Here is a 19,617-nt window from a genome sequence, read left to right on the forward strand (position 1 = left end):
CAGCCTTCTATTAAGAATATGTTCCAGAAGTTAAAAAATGGAAATTATTCAATTTAAAACTTGTTGACAAGAATATGAAATAAAAAATTTAATTTTTATCCTTATTATATATATATAATAATCTTAAAAGATAAATTTTTTCAAAGAAATTCACTAGAAATTTTTTGATGGACAGAAATAATATATAAGTATAATATAGCAATTGAATGTATTATTAGATATCTGAAAAAAGGGAAATACCTGAAATAAAAACTTGCAGTTGTTGCAGCTATGATAATGCACACTCGATCACTCATAATACGGATCATGTAAAGCTGACGTGTACAAGCAAGGTTTGCAATACTTAATTGACAATGCAACAACTAAACATAATCAAAACCATTAGCACAAGCAAGGTTGGGGTCATAACCCGATTATGATTACTGACTTCATTATTTATGATGGGCAAAGTGGACGACGTGACCACTTCCTAGCAAAGAGTAGTTCAGTATATTCAAAATCAAAGACAAGGATTCAAAACAGACCACCAACAATATGCCTTTCAATAATCACTATATATATATTTTTAATTGGCAGATCAACAGTGTTTAAGTGTATTTTTCACAACACAATCCATGGTTTAAGAATTGCATGTTCGCCACAACAGTTCAAGGGATGATTATATTCATAAATTTCCTCTTTGCAAATGCCAACCACCATTTATTTGGAGTGCCATTAGGTCTGTATGCAACGCTCAATAACCTCCCACTTGTTTCTTCCCTTATCTGCTTCAAATAATTTCTGAATAATTCTGCATCGTAGAAATCACAAAGCTTGAAGTATAAAAATATATATTGGTAGCTAAAAAAGGTTGACTAAATTGCAACTGCATCAGACTGAGTAAACACCACAATATATAAAGGTTCAATGTAAGCTAGTATGATCTGTGAGCAATCTCAAGTTCTAAATTTGTTAGCAATGTTAATCATCAATTATGTAAAGCAATGGCAACTGCCCCAAGAAGCCGCTTGAGTTGACTCCTTAAAAAGGGTCAATGAGAAATATACACAAGGAAATAAAAAAAACTACATGTACTGGTGTAAATAAAGGCTGAAAATACTTCATAGATGCAGAAAGTAATAGAACTGAAGTTTTCATTCTAAGGATTTTTTTAATCATCAAGGAAGTAAATATTATACTCTAGTTTTTAAAGTATTCTTTCTATTTCTTTCTGTCGAAATTCAAGCACCAACGCACCAGAGCAATATTGCAAAATTTGGCTTACAACAGCCACATAAAGTCACTAAGTAGTTGGTAAAAGTTAGTTGTTTAAAATGAACCTCCCTGAATGACAGTTTTCCAGACTTGAATTATCTCTTCAGGTCTATGATAACCAATGCACTGGCATTTGATATCACTCCATCCCATGTTTGTATTCTGGAGTTATCTTACGATGTATACCTATCTAGCTTCATGCCTAGAGTTACCCGCATCCTTACTTTCAGAAAACTGATAATGCAAGGAAGTTACTAGGAATGGTTCAGTTTTTGCCAAAGAATAGCATTCTTTGTTGGGTGTGTACTCAAAATTGAAAACGATCAAGCAGTGATACAATTTCTTGTCTTTCAAACTATGCCACCCACACATTGAGGCATATAGACACACTCAGTTGGTCATGTGAGTTTAAAGTGAACTGAGCCAGCAAATGCGACTGTCATATTGTTTTACTATTATACTAAGTGCAATGGTCAAGGAATCAATAAAAATAAAATAAAATAATTATTGCAAAACACAGTGGAGATGTGTTAGTAACATTAACCAACGTCATACTTCTCAATAGAAGTATTCCACTTTGGAATCCTTAACTATTACCTAAGGGCAATGGATAGTAAAACTGATTCAAATATAATATATATCAGAGTTCTTGGAAGGTGGGAACCTATTAAATAACTTGTTATACAATTAAATAAAACTAAGGTTTAATTACTTATTTGGTCCTTATATTGTACAAACTTTAACTTTTAGTCCCTATAAAAATCATTTCATTTAGTCCCTATAAATTTAGATGGTAAGGACTAAAGGGATAAAAATGATATGTAAGGGATTAAAAATTGTATGTGTATGGACCAAAATGGATGAAAGTATAGAAACTAAAAGGTAAAATTTGTGTAACTATAAGAACTAAATGAGTAACTAAATCTAACACTAACTACCAACATATTGACAATATATATTATATGTTATGCATCTGCTGATAAGAAAATCAAGATGAAAGAATAGTGATGACAGGATTCACCTGCTTCCTTATGTGATTGAGGAAGGGGGAAAAGGCCCGGAAATGGAAAGCCAGACTCTCCAGGGACAGGAACCTTTTCGAGACCCAAGTTGATGATTGCCTTGGTTCCTTCAGCCAAGGTTCTGCAACCTTCAAGCCTCTTGAGAGCAACATTAATGTAAAAGGTCAGGTATATGAGAAGCTTATCAGCAGGGCTCTTGATGTCAAAGTTTCTGAAGAACACATTGGCTCGGAAGAAGGTTATGGCTTCATCCACAATATCAGTTCTGTCTGCACCACGCATCACAGTCACAGCATATCCCACATTTTAAAAACGCAAAAAAATAGAACAAAACAGAACAAAAGGAAACCTTGATCTGAAACAGGAGCAGGTCCCTTAATGTGGCTCTTGAGAGGAAGAAGAGAGCACCCACAAGCTCTACTCACTCCATCTTCATTCACAAAACTAGAATGATAAACCTTCCCATGCATAACAACAACAACAACAACAACAATAATCATTTTCAATTGGGAATCAATAAGTTGACAACACCGCCAAATTATGAATTTTGAATAAGTATGAATTGAATTGAATTGAATCCCCGTACCATGTCTATTGTGGCGACGATAAGAACAAGGTTTGCTCAGAAGAATTCAATTGCAACCCCAAATGCTTCTGGAAATGAAGGGAATAAAAAAAAAAAAAACAATTCAGACATGTCAATATGTAATTGTATACCAAAATTGTGAAAGTCGAAGTAAATTGATTTAAGATACCAAAATTGTTAGGTGACGCGAGGCTGAGCGTGAAATCAAGATTGTGGACAAAGTAATTTATGGCAATGGGATCTGAGAACAATGATAGTAGTGGTTTATTGCATTGTCAACAACACTTAACAGACAAGTAAAGACAAAGAAACTTGGTAATTTTATGTGGGCCAGAATTGGGTTAATCCCAAATGCGTTCAGCCCAGAAAAAATATTTTTGTAGCAAGGCCCAGTGGGTGCTTTCAATAGACAATAATAACATTTTTTTTTCTTGGCCAAAATACAATTTTAGCCCTTTTATTTTATTCAATCCACAATTTTGATCCTTTTATTTTAAAATTAAGATATTTAATTTTTTTATTTTAAAAAACCCATAATTTTGATTTCTTTATTTCAAAATACAAACATTTGGTTCTTATATTTTATAAAATTCATAATTTTAATTTTCATATTTTAGAAAATTCATAAATTTGATTTAATTTTTAATTTTGTTTATATTTTATTTATTTTATTTCTTACTTTCTAATTAATTAAATCATTTTTTATGATACCTTAAATGAATATGTTAGGTTTAGAGTTCAATTGGACCCAATATAATTATAAGTTTATAATAATTGAGACAACAATGATAATTTGACCAAAATTACAAGTTTTCTAAAATATGAGAATTAAATGTCTTTATTTTAAAATGAGAGGTCTAAAATTATAAATGTTTTAAAATAAGATGATCAAATGTCTCAATTTTAAAATGAGAGAACTAAAATAATGGATTTTATAAAATAAAATAATCAAATATCTTAATTTTAAAATTAAAAGATCAAAATTACAAATGTAACAAAATAAAAATATCATAATTACATTTAGATTTTTGTTCTTTGTTGGTTTTTATATGTTCCTTTAAACTTACGCATCCATATTGTCATTTGCCACTTGTTGAGATTTATGAGGAGAAAGGCATTAGGCATCCCCTTTCGCTATTATGATCCTCAATGAAGACAGCAGGATGCTAACCTAACAAGTGCTGGAAACAACAGTGCTATGCTATTTTGTCTTATTTATAGCGCATGTGATTCTTCTCTTGGTTATTGCATATAGTGCATAATGTGTTTTGGGATGATAATATTCTGTCGCCAAGTGCTGACAATAAACACTTAATACCTTTCTATATACTAATTTATTTATTATTTATTACAATGCACCCCCCCAAGTCCTCCTTTCATTGAATACGAAAACTTAATGGGCAAGGATCCTACCATATATTAGCGGTTTCCCTAGGGTCATATACTCTGTCGTAGTCCTTTCTCTCTACTTGTCATCATTCTCTATTTGTTAGTATTTTGATTGTGTCAACAACTACCAGTCCCATGACAGTGTGATATGCTATACAACAACTTCTCAACATGTTCGACTATGAATTATCAGTTTTTCTTAACTGTTTTTTATGGAATTTAATTATATTTTTAATACTATTTGTGTCTCAAAACATTATAATCTTTTAAGGTGTGTTTGGTTGCTCTAATTTGTAACTGAAAGAAAGAAAATGCCAAGGAAAAAAGTGAAAAGATAGAAAACATGGGTGTTTCGTTAAGTTGATTTATAAGGGAAAGTTTCAAAAAAATAATGTCCCACACAATTTTAGCTTATTTTTCATGCATAATTAACATATGGTTTAGTTGCTAAAAAAAGGGAAAATTTCACTAAATAACATAGGTTCTATAACATTTTTTCTCTATTTTAGTTCAAATTTTTCTTCTCAATTCTATTATATTTTTTTCTCTTCCATTCAATCAAATCATATCTAAGCGGAAAACTTGTAGAAAGCTACAATGCATAGGAAGAATGTGGCCTTAGATTTCACTTTTACAAAAACAACCCTATCTCGTGCTACTCTTGAAGATCAAGCCCCGTGAGTTTCTTCTTCTTCTTTTTTTATCTAGATGAATTTACAAAGCTTTCTCTCCTTGTTGTTGTTTCCTTCTTACAATCGGTTATATGCCTTTTACAAAAAAAATGTTTCTGTATGGGAAAAATTAGACAAATTTGTTTTGATCAGTGGTAAAATGGGAATTATCATAGTAGTAAAAAAAATCCCTTTTCACCTTCCTAACCACTTTGATTCAATTTTTTTTTCTTTTCTATTCTCTTTCACTTCAACTAAACAACATTAATTTTCACCCTTTTTCTACTTTATTTCACTTCTTTTCTTTGTTCACATTTTCCTTTTGTTTTCACACAATTAAACACAATATTAGGGTTTAGCTATTGTACATTTTAAGAGTTTTTTAAACACGATGATATAGAAATTTTATAGTTTTTTCTTAACCTTAGAAAACTAATTTGATCTTTTTAAATTTAGAAAGCAAACATTTGTTTTATTATCTTTTCTTCCTGAATTATCTCTTTCTATGATCTTTATTTTAAAAAAAAATATTCATTTTCAAACCGAAGATATTTAAGCATGTTTTCAACGATATTTTACTTTGATTCTCGTTTTTAAGCTATGTTGTAACAGCAAGCAACTCAATTTTCCAAGGCAAGAATTTATATGGCGTTCTTCCAAAGGATGACCATTGACAATTTACATTGCCTGATAAAGAAGCCAATTACAAAGCCAGTTTTTAGTGCTAAATACAATTCCAGAGAAAAAAATAGGAAAAAAAAATCATTAGACAGTTTTTAGTAGAATGTTAACCCTTCTTGCAATTACAGACAACCCATCACCTGGCAAGCATCTTTAATTATTATAAAACCTGAGCTTGGTTTTACCACAATTTTGTAGCTCACAGTTAAACCAAATCACTAGGATAAAGAATGATATAATCAATAAAGCTAACTCTACATGTCAATTTTAATGGAAGAAAGCTAACGTGAAAGAAGCACAAATAATCAATCAGATTAGGCTAGTAAATGATGAGGTCAACAAGTATGGAAAGTTTGCTGGCTCTCGTTGCTCAGCAAGCTCATGAATGTCCCTCACGATGTCAAACACGGCCTCTGGCTGTGCCAGTTTAAGTGCATTCTCTGACATTGTTTTCCTCTCATCTGATTTTGTGGTGAACCATTCGGCCACAATTCTTGCTGTTTCCTTAGGACTACGAGTGAAGACGCCAGCTCCATTGTTTACCACATAAGGCACATTACCCTTCTCCTGTAGTTACCATCATTCCAGCTAAGAATCAATACTGTATCAAAATATAAAAGAAGAGACTGAATGGCAATGAGGAGAACAATTAACAAGTTAATCACTCACTTGTCCGGGGATGTAGTCATTGAGGATTATGGGAAGCCCTCTGATCAATGCTTCTGCAATTGTACCTGGTCCAGCCTGAAATTTTTCAATAGAACCAATGAGCCTATATGCTAACATATGAAAGAGGACATAAAGAGCACATTGCTATAACTTACTTTTGTTATGATGCAGTCACAAGCTCCCATCCATTTGGCCATCTGGGTCTCAAATCCTCTAACCTGCACAAACCAAGAAACAAAGTTTCATTGGATGGGGCATTATTCCATTATTCTCACTGCAGTATTATTCACTTAGATATATATCACAGGTTTAAGGAAAGTGAAGCAACATACCTTTACTGGAATCTTCCATTCAAGAGATTCAAGGGTAGATACTAAGCTCTTGTTACGGCCACATATGATGACTAACTGCCCAATTGGTTTCTCAGCTTCCTTATCGAAAAGTGCTTCTCCGAGAGCTTTTGCAGTTTTCTTGACAGGGCCCATTCCTTCACCACCCCCCATCAGCAAAACTGCTTGCAAGTTGTGATCCAACCCGAGTTCTTCTCTCAATTGATCCTATAGTTGAAGACAAAGTCAGTTGAAACAATGAAAGCAAAATCACACCTTATAACTTTAATATGCATTATGCATACCTTCACAAGAACTGCCCTGGCAAAAGAAGGCCTAATGGGCAAGCCGAAAACTCGAATTTGAGATTCCTCAAGGCCATCTTGTGAGGCTTTCGTGGCCACCTCTTGTGATGGGCAGTAACATCTATTCACCCAAGGATGAAACCTGGAAACAGATTAAAAGTTAGACTTGGAGCATGTAAACATTGATTGATGAATGGACTTCACTTCAAAGCAGGAAAATTTAACAAAAACTGTAGCGAAATTTTACCAAGTAGGATGGCATGTGCTAAGGTCCGTGATCACTGTGACAAAAATCACTTTCTTCTGCAAACCTTGCCACTTTAAAACCCACAATGGAATATGCTGCATCAAGGGATGGACACTGATGATGATATCTGGCTTGTACTCCATCAGCCCCGCCTCCACCTCCCTGAAAAATGACAGAGTGCAGAACCAATTAGAAAAACACAACTTAATTCATAAAAAAAAAAAAAAAAACTCTTTACAGCTACGGGAATGAATAGTTATTACTTATCACTATCTTGCGGGGCATAGGGGAACAATCATTATTGTAATAATTAACAAATGAATAATGATTAAAATGCAAAGTTCCAGTAAGAAAAAATTAAAATGCTAAGTTGTCCATAAAGCATCTTCCCTTTTCATCATAAAAAGTTATACTATCAAAATTTGTTAGCAAAACAAAACTACTTATCAAAGTTAATCATAACAAGAGAAGTATTGGAAAAGGAATATACCTGGCATAGTAAGCAGCAATGGCAGCCAAATACACAGAGTGAATCCATCTAGGAGAAGTACTGTGAAACGCAACATTCCATAACTGCACATGCTTAACCATGAACTTATATTGCCCCTCCATATCATTCAACGGCCACCCAGTGTATTCCTTCCAAACATCTTTAACAAAAATCTGAAAATTGGAAGCGAAATGTTATTTGTACAGATCAGGAATAGATACAAAAAAAATGATATTATATAAATCGTTGTATGAATTTTTATATGAAGCACATTACAGTCACACATCTCAAATTGAAAAGGTTCCACCGAAACATAAAATGAAACAAACACATGTTATTGCCACGAAGGTTTTTTTTCTAAAAAAAAAAAAAAGAAAACTGCGCAAATAACTCCAAGAACAAGAAAGAAAAAAAAATGAAACGTAGCGACAAAGTCCACATGACCATGAAGCAAGAGATGACAAAAACACAAAAAATACCTCAGACCTGAAAACTCTTGCAGGAAACAAATTAGCAAAGTGAGAAACAAATAAACAGAGTTTTAAAAATAACAAGAAGCTTATTACGTAACATAATGAGGTGAATTATGAAGAAAAAGCAGAGGGAGGGAGCGATAAGATTACCCTGTATTCGTCACCGAATTGAATTTGAAAGGCGTCACGGATGGCTTCAGCGGAAGCTCTGTGACCGCCACCAGTATCACTCATGAGAATCAAGACGTTCTTGGTCCTTTGGGCGCCAATCTCCATGAGTTCCATGCCTCCATCGCTGTCATCATCGTGAGCCTCACTGCCACGTTTTTTGTGGCTATTGTTCCCGTTATAGTAACCTCCGAATACCTTCTCCGCTATGGACTTTCTCGGCGGCGACGAAACGGAAACCTCCATGTCTAAACGAAACAGGGATGCACCTAATAACGGTCAAGCTCGGTTCCCGCCACTGAAACGGTGGTTTGACCGGCGGAGAATGGTGGTGGTTGTGAGGAAGACAAAGATTGATTGATTGATGCAGATTTAGCGAAATGTGAGGGGAAAGTGAGAGGCTTGTAAGGTTGGTTTGTTGTTATAATGGTGTAGGGCGAGGGTGTGGGAATTATGCCATGTTACATGGGTGCATGATGGCCGTTGGATATTCTTCTTGTGATGGAATGTTCCCATTGGAAGATTCGAATCTTGGTCTTGCTGTTCCAAACAGGAAACTTGAGTTGTTCAATAGAATCAGTTAAGTTATTACACCACACTCTACGGGGAGATATATTATTAGGTATTTAGAGCATATTTTTCACTAATATATTAGTAGCAAAATTTAAATGTGTTATATGGATATAAAAATTATTTGGTTCTCACGGTCGATGTAAAAATCTTGTAAATGGACAATAAGTAATTAAATATTCCTATAAGCTGTTAAGTGAATTTTAATGTTATTTTGATTCTTTTAATTTTTACAATTCAACTCATTTAAACTTTTAGAAAACTTTAAAAAAAAAAACAAGAGAGGATAAAGATGACATATATTTTGTTTGGATATACTTTATTATAAATATTTATAGAAGAAAAAAATAAGATGCATTAATTTTTACATTAGATAAATTAATTTTTGCATTTTTATTTTTGGAGAAGTTAAATGAAAAAAACTTGTATAAAAATTAAGTGTATAAATTAATTTTAATTTATGCAAGAAAATTATTTTATTCTCTTATAAATATTTGTGTAAAAAATTATTCCGAGAAGACTATATATGATAGAATAATGTTTCTTGTTCATTATACCTAGAAAGAGATAATAGAGCAAAAATATAAATACAACAAGTGATATAATATAATAAATGCAAAGAGATAAAGGAAATAAATAAAAATATCAAGAGAGAGAAAAAAAATAAGATAAAGAAATGAAAGAGGAAATTGGGCCATTTTATTTTTTTTGGATCAATAATTAGTGCAATAATTCGTGTGTTGCAGCTTTGGTTTGATGCTTTGTTTGTTGTCATTTTGCTTTTTTTTGCTGAAAATGATGGATTTTGGGTTGATTGGTTGTTGAAAACACTTCCTTTGACTGTTTTGCCCTCCCTATATCAATGTCTCGCCATCTCTTTACAAGCCAGGAGCTCGTACCCATTTTCTTATACGGAAACTAAATTGTGAATTTCACTTCAATATAAAATTTGGGATTTCAAAACTGAACGGCTGAACCATATCCTAATAAATACCATAATTGAATCTTTATCTATGTAGCTTATAAAGAGAGTAAATGAAATTAGGCACAAGTATCTCCCTGTTTGGAAAAATATATATTATAATTTACTTGAATTTATTTTATGATATAAGTAATTATATAAATATGTCATAGAGTTTATGAAGATAATTTATAATACATTTATAATTTACTTTATTTATTTCAACAACTTTTATAAAATCTTATAAAATAACTTAAAATTTATATAAAAATAATTGATCATGTTTTCTTTTCAGTTATAAAAAAACTAATTTATATAAAAATACCCACACGACAAATATATACATTCCATAAAACTTAATTAAGTTAGCTAGCGAAATCCATTTTATAAGATAGTATTCCTTTTCAACTCATGAGACACTAGACTTTATAGTAGCAATAATTAATTATCAATAGAGATGGAGAATATCCCATGGATTATGCTGAGGTTGAGGTTGTGCTGCAAATGTTAAAGTTGTTATTTGTTAAATTAAATCCCCAAAATACACTCATTTGGACTGGAGAGGAGAATGTATTCTAGGTTTGTCACCAAGTGGGGGTTCCATTGACTTTAAGTTGAGAGTGATTTGACCATTAGTTTTCTTTTTTCATTTTTTTTCCTCCTCTTTTTTAGAACTTTTTTTTTCTCTTACTCATTCAATAAAAAATTATTATTTAAATTATTTTAAAATAATTATTTTAAAAATTAATAAATTTATCATATTTAGTAAATTATAACTAAATGTCTGTGTAAACTATCGGTTACTGTATAATTATTTTTCTCAGTTTAAAAAAAAACAATCATTAGAGTTATAATTATCATATATAAATATAATAAATTATTAAAATATTAAAATTTGTATATTTTTTCAATTGAGTTTTATAATATTTTATTTTCTTTTAAAAATATATTTGTACTTTATGTGATAATTTTTTATCACTTAGCGCAAGGGTGTGTAAAATAATCATTGTTACTTATGTAGTTAATCAGCACGATGTATCGTGATGGGAGCAACATGGATTCGACGCTTGAATTGAGTGATCGCCTTTCCAATGTTAATTCTTTGGGCTTTTGCTGGTGAAGTGAACGTGTGGGCCTTCCAGGCTGTAACCGCTTTGTGGAAGCAAACAAGTTTACTACATTCAGTACATTGTGTAATGATAAATTTCACTTATTTTAGAGATAGTTGGCATGAAACAATTAAAGCAATAAAAGGGGGAATGGTAGAGAGAATGTAATAATTATTATGTGATAAAAATAGAATAAAAAACAAATTTAATGAGATAAAAGAGAAAGTAAATATATTTTAAATATTTGTCTTTTATACATTAGCAAATGAAGATTGTCATGGGACAAAAAATCTACATCAAGTATGCATACATGAGAAATTTAAGATAATGACTGAATCACTAATTTAGTATTTAAAATTGTAATGATGAATTAATTTACTTTTTTAATTATCAAAATGACAAATGTTTCTTGGAATTATAAATTATAGTCCTTAGAATAATAATTAGTTAAATTGATCTTTAAAATTAATAAAATGATTATTGAAATTGAAAAATATAAATTAATTTAGTTCATTTTTTATTAGCTGGCATCACCTAACGTTAGAAAACTTAAGGGATCAAATTGAATAAAAAATGATAGATTAATTCAACCACTTCATTCACTACTAGTACTGACTTTGTTTCTCTCAATCAATTTTTAACTTTAAATTATAAAGTTACGTCAAACCAAACCCTTTTTTATTAGGCTCTCTTTAAACTTCTTAAAAAAAGGTGTGTAATTTCAATGATGCCTTATCAACAATAATGTTTTTTCTTGTTTATTTTCATTATAGTTTGTAACCCTTTATCGTGTATGACACTACAAAATTCAAGTCACAAATCCATGTTCCTTTTGTTTTGTGTTTCTATTGTAATTTAGGTAATGATGTAACACCTTACAAACATATATCTCTAATATCTATTAGTCATTAAGATAATATCACATCATCACTTAACTAACAACATAGATTGAAATAAAAGTTTTAATATATTTGTGATCCAAGACAATGGACAAATTTATTAGAAACTCAAAATAAAAAATCAGTCATTTATCATGAGCCTAAAAGATATTTAAGTCTTATAATTATTATGATTATATCGTCAGCCAATTATTCAAAAGTTTTAAGTGTAAAATGCATATTCCTATATGCATTTTCTGAAACAAAAGAGTTTTAAAATAAAATTTCAAGTATTACTCTTAATTGACAATATCTATGACTAAGGCCAAGATTGTGTCAATTTACAAGATCTTTATCCAAGCTATCGTAATTCACTTGTAATGAAATGTCATATATTTTATTTTGTTACCTTCCTCAAAACTACCATCAACATCAAGTTGTAACATTCATATGGTCTTCTTGGAACTATTGTCATCATTTATTAACGTGATCCTGCAAGAATAAGCTTGCACACACTGGACATGTTGGATCGTGTAGTTCTTCAAATGGAGTTCTTTGCTCTAAACAATTTGCATGATAAACATGGCCACACACTAAAACTGCCACAGCTGAAAGTTCACAAGACATTGAACTCCCCAAAAAATTATTTTTTTGACTTAGTAGTTTTTCACAAATCCCACAAACCATCTTTGCTATATTTGGTGATATTGCATCCATCCCTAAGGAATTTGACTGAATTCTCTCTGGCCTGAGAAACACTTTCTCTCTATACTCTGGGGAAAAAAAATTAAAAGCTCATAAGAAAAGCATGAATAATCAACTTTCCAAGGTGAAAAAAATAGTGACAAAATAGGTTCTAAAAATATAATATAAAGTATACCTTAAAATTAAATGCTACAAAAATACACAAAAAGCATTATAATACGAGACACGTTCATCGCACATTAATTTTTTTTCTTTAGTAATATTCTCCACCAAAACATGAAGAATGTAAATTGACCTTAACATTAATAAGGAAAATTTAAAGTTAACTTGTGCATCACAAAAAGAACCATTAAATACACATTTGCATGTTAAACAATGAATTGGTTAAGAAGTCAACTTGAAAAGAAATATGTCATCATAAGAAAAAATACCCTTGTCACGAGAAGATGATGCATTTGTATGATTGGTAGAAGTATGTCGAGAATATTGATTGTCATAATAATGTCGTGATCGTTTCAAAAATACTGAACCACCAAGACTTTCATGATGATTTGCCATACTCTGATGGGTATTTGGTAGCTTCATAGATATATTTGTTAGATCCAATTTAGATTACAAATGAACTATACCATGATCACCTGGAAAAAAAATATATATGTCCATCTTATCAAAAGGAACGTTAGTAATAAATTCTCTAACACATTAATATAATGTAGGGAGATATAATGTCTTTTAAACTAAGTTTCTAAAGATGATGACTAGATGGAAAAACATCTAAAGGAGAAAATGAAAAACTACAATGTAAACTAGTTAAGCAAGTGTTTCTAGCACATTTTGTCCGGTAGAACCAAAATTGCAAGGCATCAAAACTTTGCATATCAAATTCAAACCTTGTAAGACTAAACCCTTTTTCCCACTCAAAACCCTTGGAACTAAGATAAAAAAAGATTATGCAAGTCAATTGTTTTCCTTGATTCTCTTTTGTTAAAAGACAACAAAATAAATGAGAGATAATAATAATGGCAATCCCACTTAAAAAATAGATTTCCAGACACACCACATTTTCTCAAATGTTCATCAATGGAACTTTTTAAGTAACCCCAATAAAAAAAATGAAGAAAATAATAGAATTTTGATTTGTCCACTTCAATTTCTCAATACATTGAGATACAAAATTATGCTAACAAACAATAGAAAAAAAAAAGGAATGGAAAAAAACATACCTATAGAAGAAGAACATGAACAAGGATGTTATCCCTTTGAGTTTGGGTGTCCAAAAAATTGTTTGCTATTTTTTTTGCAATAATTAATCTTGTAAAAATAGTAAAACAAAGCATCTAAATGAAGTTGATGGTTTAAAAGACCTATCAATTATGGATGGATTTAAAGTTTGTGAAATGCATTTGTGGTTCTACGGCAATAAAGCAAAGTAAAAGAATTTTGTGTGATGAAAGAATGAATGGTTAAAACTATATTTTTATTATGAGTATTTGTGTGATCTAGTTTTTAACTTTATTTCTAGTAAGAGGGATGAATGAAAAGAGAGACAAACATGGATGAAGCTACATTAGCTCTAAGAGAGACCATGAATCACAACCACCAACTTTTTTTTCAATTTTCTTTATTTATAATTTTTTATATGTAATCCAAAATTTTATCAAAATGTCCTTTATTTTATATTCAAAATTATTGGTTTATGAAATAACAACCTTTTTTCAACATTTATATGAATTGTAATGCGGTTTGTAGATATATTTTCAAATTCTATTGAGTCTAATATGAAATATTCTTTCAAATTATGCAAACTCATTTTTATATGTAAAATTTGTTTAAGTGTCTGCAAAATTTTGAATTTTAACTTACTTTTTTCTCAATCAACACAACATATGAATTTGCCTTTCATGTGACTCTATGTATTAAATGGTTAACAAAATAAAATATTTATAAAATGATCATCGTCTATCATAACAAAAATTAAAATAATAAAAGACACAATAAATCTCTTTTAATGACATACATGTCCCCTCACTTATAGCGGTATAAATGCAGCATATGTACTTCAAAAATGAATTTCATGCTTGTTGGGTTGGTCGATTCAGACAAAGTGAAAATCACTAAAGCAAATTGAAATGGACTGACAGAACAGAAAAGTTCCGGGTATGTACTCATCATCAAGTCCAAGCTTCTAGTTTTAGGCTTTAAGCCCAACCTTGCTGCAAAAAAAAAAATTGCTTATATATTTTTTATAGGAAAAAAAAAGAAATGCTTATATAGCTCAACAAAAAATGGATGGTATTAATTAATTAAAAATGCTCAATCGAAACAGGAGGTTGGTGATTGGTTATGGGAAATTGCCATTTACGCTCCCCCTAATTCCTAAATGCACTCCCACTCACTCTTTGGGCCTATATTTTTCATTCCCCTGTTTTGATCTTCCCTCCCCATTATTTTTTTTGTTGTTTGTAAAATTGTTATTTTATCCCTCCCCCTTCCCTCACGCCACCACCCCCTCAGTCTCACCTTATCATCTTCTTCAAGCATATTCTCACTTTCTCTTCTACAAGCATTGCCTTCCTTGTCCTCCACTATCTTTTCTATGTGAATTTTCGCACCTCCATTACTTATATATTTTGACAGCATTCTGTTTGTTATTTTTTTCACGTGTGGCCGATTTGACGGAAACTACTTTCCATTATGTCCATATACACAAATAGAAATTAAGTTTTCAGTAAACGTATTTTTTTTGTATAAAAAAGGTGGAGCGTGCCAAGATCTCACTTCTTATAACTGACATAGCCCATATGAAGTCTTCTGGGTCAGGCCCGACTCTTGCTGAAATGCTTTATAAATTCAACCCTCTTTCAGTATCTAAGAAAATGCTTTATTGGATTGCTTCTGGACTATTAATGCTTAATAGTTAAGATTCAAAGAAAAAAAAAAAAGATAATCAAAAGTCGTGGAAGAGTGTCAATTTTTTTCATATCCTGATACATAATAAAAGGGAACAAAATATAGTCATATAGGTTAATAATAATCAAAGTTAAAGTTATTAAATGGAAAATTAAAGCACAAAAATGAGCAAGATGAGGTAATTTAATAAAAGAAGTAACAAACAGATGGGCAACGAAGGAGGCAATAGCCTTACTTACAGCATAGGAGTGCTGTGAAGAAAACAAAGGTGATTGAGTGGGGTCAAAAGGAAAGATCCAAAAGGTACAAAAGAGAATATCCAATCCAATTATCTACGACCATCATCAGAAATTGAAGGAAATTTCGCTGTGCCATGCGTTTGTGAATGTGACGCTGTACAACAAATCATCATTCAAGAGCTTACGGTCTCAACAGTGTGGATTTCATACAAAGGGCATGCAAGAATTTTATTTTAATGGTAAACTTCTACAACCAGTTAATATAATCAAACTATACTATATAATTCATTGGGTTTATCTTAAAACAAGGAGACGTGGAAAAGGTGAAATTCTTTCCGTATGTAAACTTTGACACGTTTAAAATTAATATTAACACTACGCAATGTTTCAATTGAAAATTATTGCCATTTCTCACACGACCCTTTTTTTTTCTTGGGACGCAGAAAACGAGCTACTTCAACCCAACACATTAGAGACAAATCTCGCCCATAATATATGATTATTGGTAATTTTAAAAAAATTACACATAAAAAAATTGAATAAAAATTATCCTACTAAATAAATCATTAATGCAAGTATAAATATAATGAAAATCTTATATTATTACACTAACCATCTAAGTTAAAAATAAAGTTAAGTAAAAAAATATGTGTATATAAAAAAATTTCTCCATTTTTTTTTTCAAACTTTAATTTGACTGCAACTACAGTATGTGAGTATTATTCTTGAATAGTCTTTGATTAGTTACACATTGTTATTTAATTTTCTCTGCTTAATACTTTTTTTATCTCATTATAATTATTGTTTTCAATTATTTTACACAGACAAAAAAATAAATAGATGAAAAAAATTACAATTTTACAAAATTAATCTTATTATCATTAATTTATTTTTTTATTTTTTAGTTGATATTATTAATATTATAAGAGATATAAGTAGAAAAAATAATTAATTACATTAAAAAACTAAAATAAAAATTATTCTAAAACAAAAAAATCTTATACATTGCTCATGACGTTTTAAAGAAAAAAATTGTTTAAAAATATATGTTATTTTACAAAATTAATATTATATTAAATACTTTTTTTCAAGAATATCCTTAATAAATACTTAGTGGAAGTAGTAGATAGGACTAATAAATAAATCATTAATTAAGAAATAAATAATATATTAGAAAGTTGTTTAATATTTTTTTTAATTCAATGAATTCATTTTTTAATATTTGTGAAAAACATTAAACTTCATATGTTCTGAAACGGAGGTTGTAATTATTATGGAACTTACACTAATATATCTTTTGTGTGGGATAATTATATTCGAGAATAAGATGGATACCATTTTAACTAACCGGGAGTGAGTGATCGCGCGCACTCGCACGTATAGTTGGCCTAATAAAAAAAATAGGTTAGATTAGATTTTTGGATTTTATTGAATTGAATTTGTATAAACAACAATAAACTTAATAACCTAATCCAACTCAATCCGAATGTAATTAGATTAATACAGGTCATTTTCACATTCACTTAAAAAAATTATACTTCAAACTTAATCCAATCCAACCATTGCTAATCAAATTGGGTTAGAATTCTAAAACGACCTTGATTATATTGAGCCTGGTCACACATTGTATTTGATACAAACAAACATGTGCCGTGAATTGAATCATTCTTCTGAGTGAGTGGATAAGGGTTTTTATATGCCCATAAAAACTCAACGTCCATTCGATCACCTAACAAAACTTACAAGGGGGAATGAACCATGTCCACACACACACAGTCTTTTAAATTGTCATTGCCCACTCAATTTGCAACATACAGACAATCAATAACCCTTTCGCAACTTGGAAAAGAAAATAATTACTACCATTAATCTGCGTAATATTTTCTTTGTATCTATACAAAATTTAAAAGAAGCAGTTTTCTGACGCAAACTGCGTGGTTGGTTATCTTAAAACCAGGTCTTATCTCAAAACTTCGTTCTATACCTAAGCAACGCAAAGTGCCACCATCTATTTATTATTTTTATTACAATATTATAATTATATGTTCTGTGTTCATCCTACAAAATAAAAAAGATTCCCGAACTGGAGTAAAGATATGATTCACTTACATCATTTACTTTATCTTCGCTAAAAATATAATAATAATAGTAATAATCTTATGTGAAATGTGTTACAACAATACGAGGTGCTTCTTGTATTCCAACGCCACGAGACACGGTTATTTTTTATTTCTAAGAATATATTAAGATATCATAAACTTGCGTGAAAGATATTTCTTTGTTTATTAATAAATTAATACACTCAGCATATTTTAAATGGTTTTTGCACTAGGCACTTGGAAATATTTTAATTTGATTTGGTCATCAAGTTGGTGCTGTCAATTCGAATTCACTCCTTTCGTAAGTAAGTTCCCGACGATTATAACGCGTGGAACATCTACTGTTTCCCGACGATAATATTAATTAACATATCATTAACGAAGCTGTCAAATATCAACTGGGATAAAGTAGTATGGCAAATTCTTAACTACTATTATTATGTGGTGGAAGTGGAATTAATCTGATTAACTTTGTCGTGCAAATGACAATCCCGTGGGTTCCCTTTCTAGATCAATCTGGCTCTTTCCTTTTTTTAAAAAAAATGGAAATGTTGTTTTCGGAAAATGACAATCATATCACAATTATAGGTTTAGCAGTGGAAGAAAGCAGTGTCATACGTTTGAGAAATGAGAAAGATATAAGAGGTTACATGTAATTCATAGCAGTTACAAGGAATATATGTGAGAATTTGAATTGGAAAAATCAGAAAATAAAGTAATAAATGATTTATTGGACAATTCTAAGAGGAACTGAAAAGTAAGTGTCAGTATCTTTTTATTACATGAGTATATAGGTCTATAGGAGTGTCTATATATATATATATACACACGTGTATGTCAGACGTTTTATCAAATAAAATTATTTTATATTAGATGTCATTCTACAAAACTAACAAAATATTAATTAATTATTTTTCCATGTTGCATCCTTAGTAGAAGTAGTTACTAGGTAATTAATTAGAATTAAACGGCATATTATGAAGTTATATGATATTTTTTTAATGAAATTTGAGATATTAATTATATTTTTTTAATATTCGTGTCAAAATCTTAAATGCATGAATTAATTTATATATGTTGTTTCAATTTAATTAGATGTCTCGTATTTGAGTAATAAATATGCATTAATTAAATTGTCTCAAATTTATTTAGTGTTGTTTCAACTTAATTAGATGTTTCAATATCCATTTGAGGGTAATTATTATATACACAAACAACAAATTTACCAAGGACACATTTAGAGTAGTTTTAGTTATAAGTTTAAAAAAATTTAAAATTAGTTTTAATATTTAGTTTTAATTTATAAGAAAAAATAGTTTCAAGATAAAGTAATTTTAAAAGTTTTAAATCCTACTAAAATTAGTTTAAATGTTTGTTTTTACCATGAGGATGATGACAATAATAATATTAATGTCAATGATGATAATAGTGATGATAACAATATTAATGTTATGACAGTTGTTTTAGTGGTGGTGGTGGTTAGTATCTTGACTATGCATTATGATGATGTTTAGTGTTGATGTTTGTAATGTTGACACCAATGATAATAACTATCAGTGTTAGTGGTGGTGACAAGAGAGTTCTACTATTAATAATGAAAATAGTTATTAACAAATGTAAGAAGAATGTATTTTTTAAAAAAACTAAACTTACAAAAATAACTTGATTTCTCAAATGAAGATAAAAATATTTTAAAATTGAGTTAAAAATCATTCATATTACATATTTGTTAAATATATTTAAGCAACATTTGAGAACCAAAAACTAAAAACTCACAATCAGCCCAAACGATCAGGTGATTCATATCTCTTTATTTAGTAATTTAAAGTTTTAAATTTTACAGTTTATTTTTAACAAAAATT

General features: G+C 30.1%; 2 protein-coding genes and 1 long non-coding RNA gene across 4 annotated transcripts; all 3 read right to left on the bottom strand.

The window, feature by feature from the left end:
• Positions 1 to 535: 535 nt before the first annotated feature.
• LOC100819872 (actin-related protein 2/3 complex subunit 3) lies at positions 536 to 3,156 on the bottom strand. The gene is made up of 5 exons (XM_003542607.5): positions 3,032 to 3,156; positions 2,863 to 2,930; positions 2,626 to 2,734; positions 2,276 to 2,545; positions 536 to 790 (listed from the first exon to the last, which is right to left on the bottom strand). The coding sequence occupies exons 2-5, from the start codon at positions 2,863 to 2,865 to the stop codon at positions 648 to 650; spliced, it is 525 nt and encodes a 174-aa protein (XP_003542655.1). The 5' UTR covers positions 2,866 to 2,930; positions 3,032 to 3,156; the 3' UTR covers positions 536 to 647.
• A 2,519-nt stretch (positions 3,157 to 5,675) lies between these two features.
• On the bottom strand, positions 5,676 to 8,717 carry LOC100806325 (monogalactosyldiacylglycerol synthase 2, chloroplastic). The gene is made up of 8 exons (XM_003541439.5): positions 8,267 to 8,717; positions 7,644 to 7,816; positions 7,154 to 7,315; positions 6,907 to 7,048; positions 6,605 to 6,829; positions 6,428 to 6,490; positions 6,273 to 6,347; positions 5,676 to 6,170 (listed from the first exon to the last, which is right to left on the bottom strand). Exons 1-8 carry the CDS (start codon positions 8,528 to 8,530, stop codon positions 5,913 to 5,915), a joined length of 1,362 nt encoding a protein of 453 aa, XP_003541487.1. The 5' UTR covers positions 8,531 to 8,717; the 3' UTR covers positions 5,676 to 5,912.
• Positions 8,718 to 12,061: 3,344 nt separating this feature from the next.
• LOC106795659 (uncharacterized) lies at positions 12,062 to 15,867 on the bottom strand. 2 transcript variants are annotated; one of them, XR_001384351.3, is made up of 4 exons: positions 15,657 to 15,867; positions 14,525 to 14,720; positions 12,939 to 13,145; positions 12,062 to 12,575 (listed from the first exon to the last, which is right to left on the bottom strand). It is a non-coding gene; the product is annotated as an uncharacterized lncRNA (long non-coding RNA). The 2 variants fall into 2 exon arrangements; XR_001384350.3 differs by having other exon boundaries at positions 12,939 to 14,720.
• Positions 15,868 to 19,617: the final 3,750 nt, after the last annotated feature.

Source organism: Glycine max, chromosome 13 (assembly GCF_000004515.6).
Source record: "Glycine max cultivar Williams 82 chromosome 13, Glycine_max_v4.0, whole genome shotgun sequence".
Taxonomy (NCBI): domain Eukaryota; kingdom Viridiplantae; phylum Streptophyta; class Magnoliopsida; order Fabales; family Fabaceae; genus Glycine; species Glycine max.

Coding starts and splice junctions, on each gene's coding strand:
- LOC100819872 (XM_003542607.5), bottom strand. Junction 2,546..2,625: donor TGCTCCTGTTTCAGATCAAG/GTTTCCTTTTGT, acceptor TGCGTGGTGCAG/ACAGAACTGATATTGTGGAT. Junction 791..2,275: donor TCAATCACATAAGGAAGCAG/GTGAATCCTGTC, acceptor TCTACGATGCAG/AATTATTCAGAAATTATTTG.
- LOC100806325 (XM_003541439.5), bottom strand. CDS start 8,530: ATGGAGGTTTCCGTTTCGTCGCCGCCGAGAAAGTCCATAGCGGAGAAG. Junction 7,817..8,266: donor AATTCGGTGACGAATACAGG/GTAATCTTATCG, acceptor TCCAATTTTCAG/ATTTTTGTTAAAGATGTTTG. Junction 7,049..7,153: donor AGCACATGCCATCCTACTTG/GTAAAATTTCGC, acceptor ATCTGTTTCCAG/GTTTCATCCTTGGGTGAATA.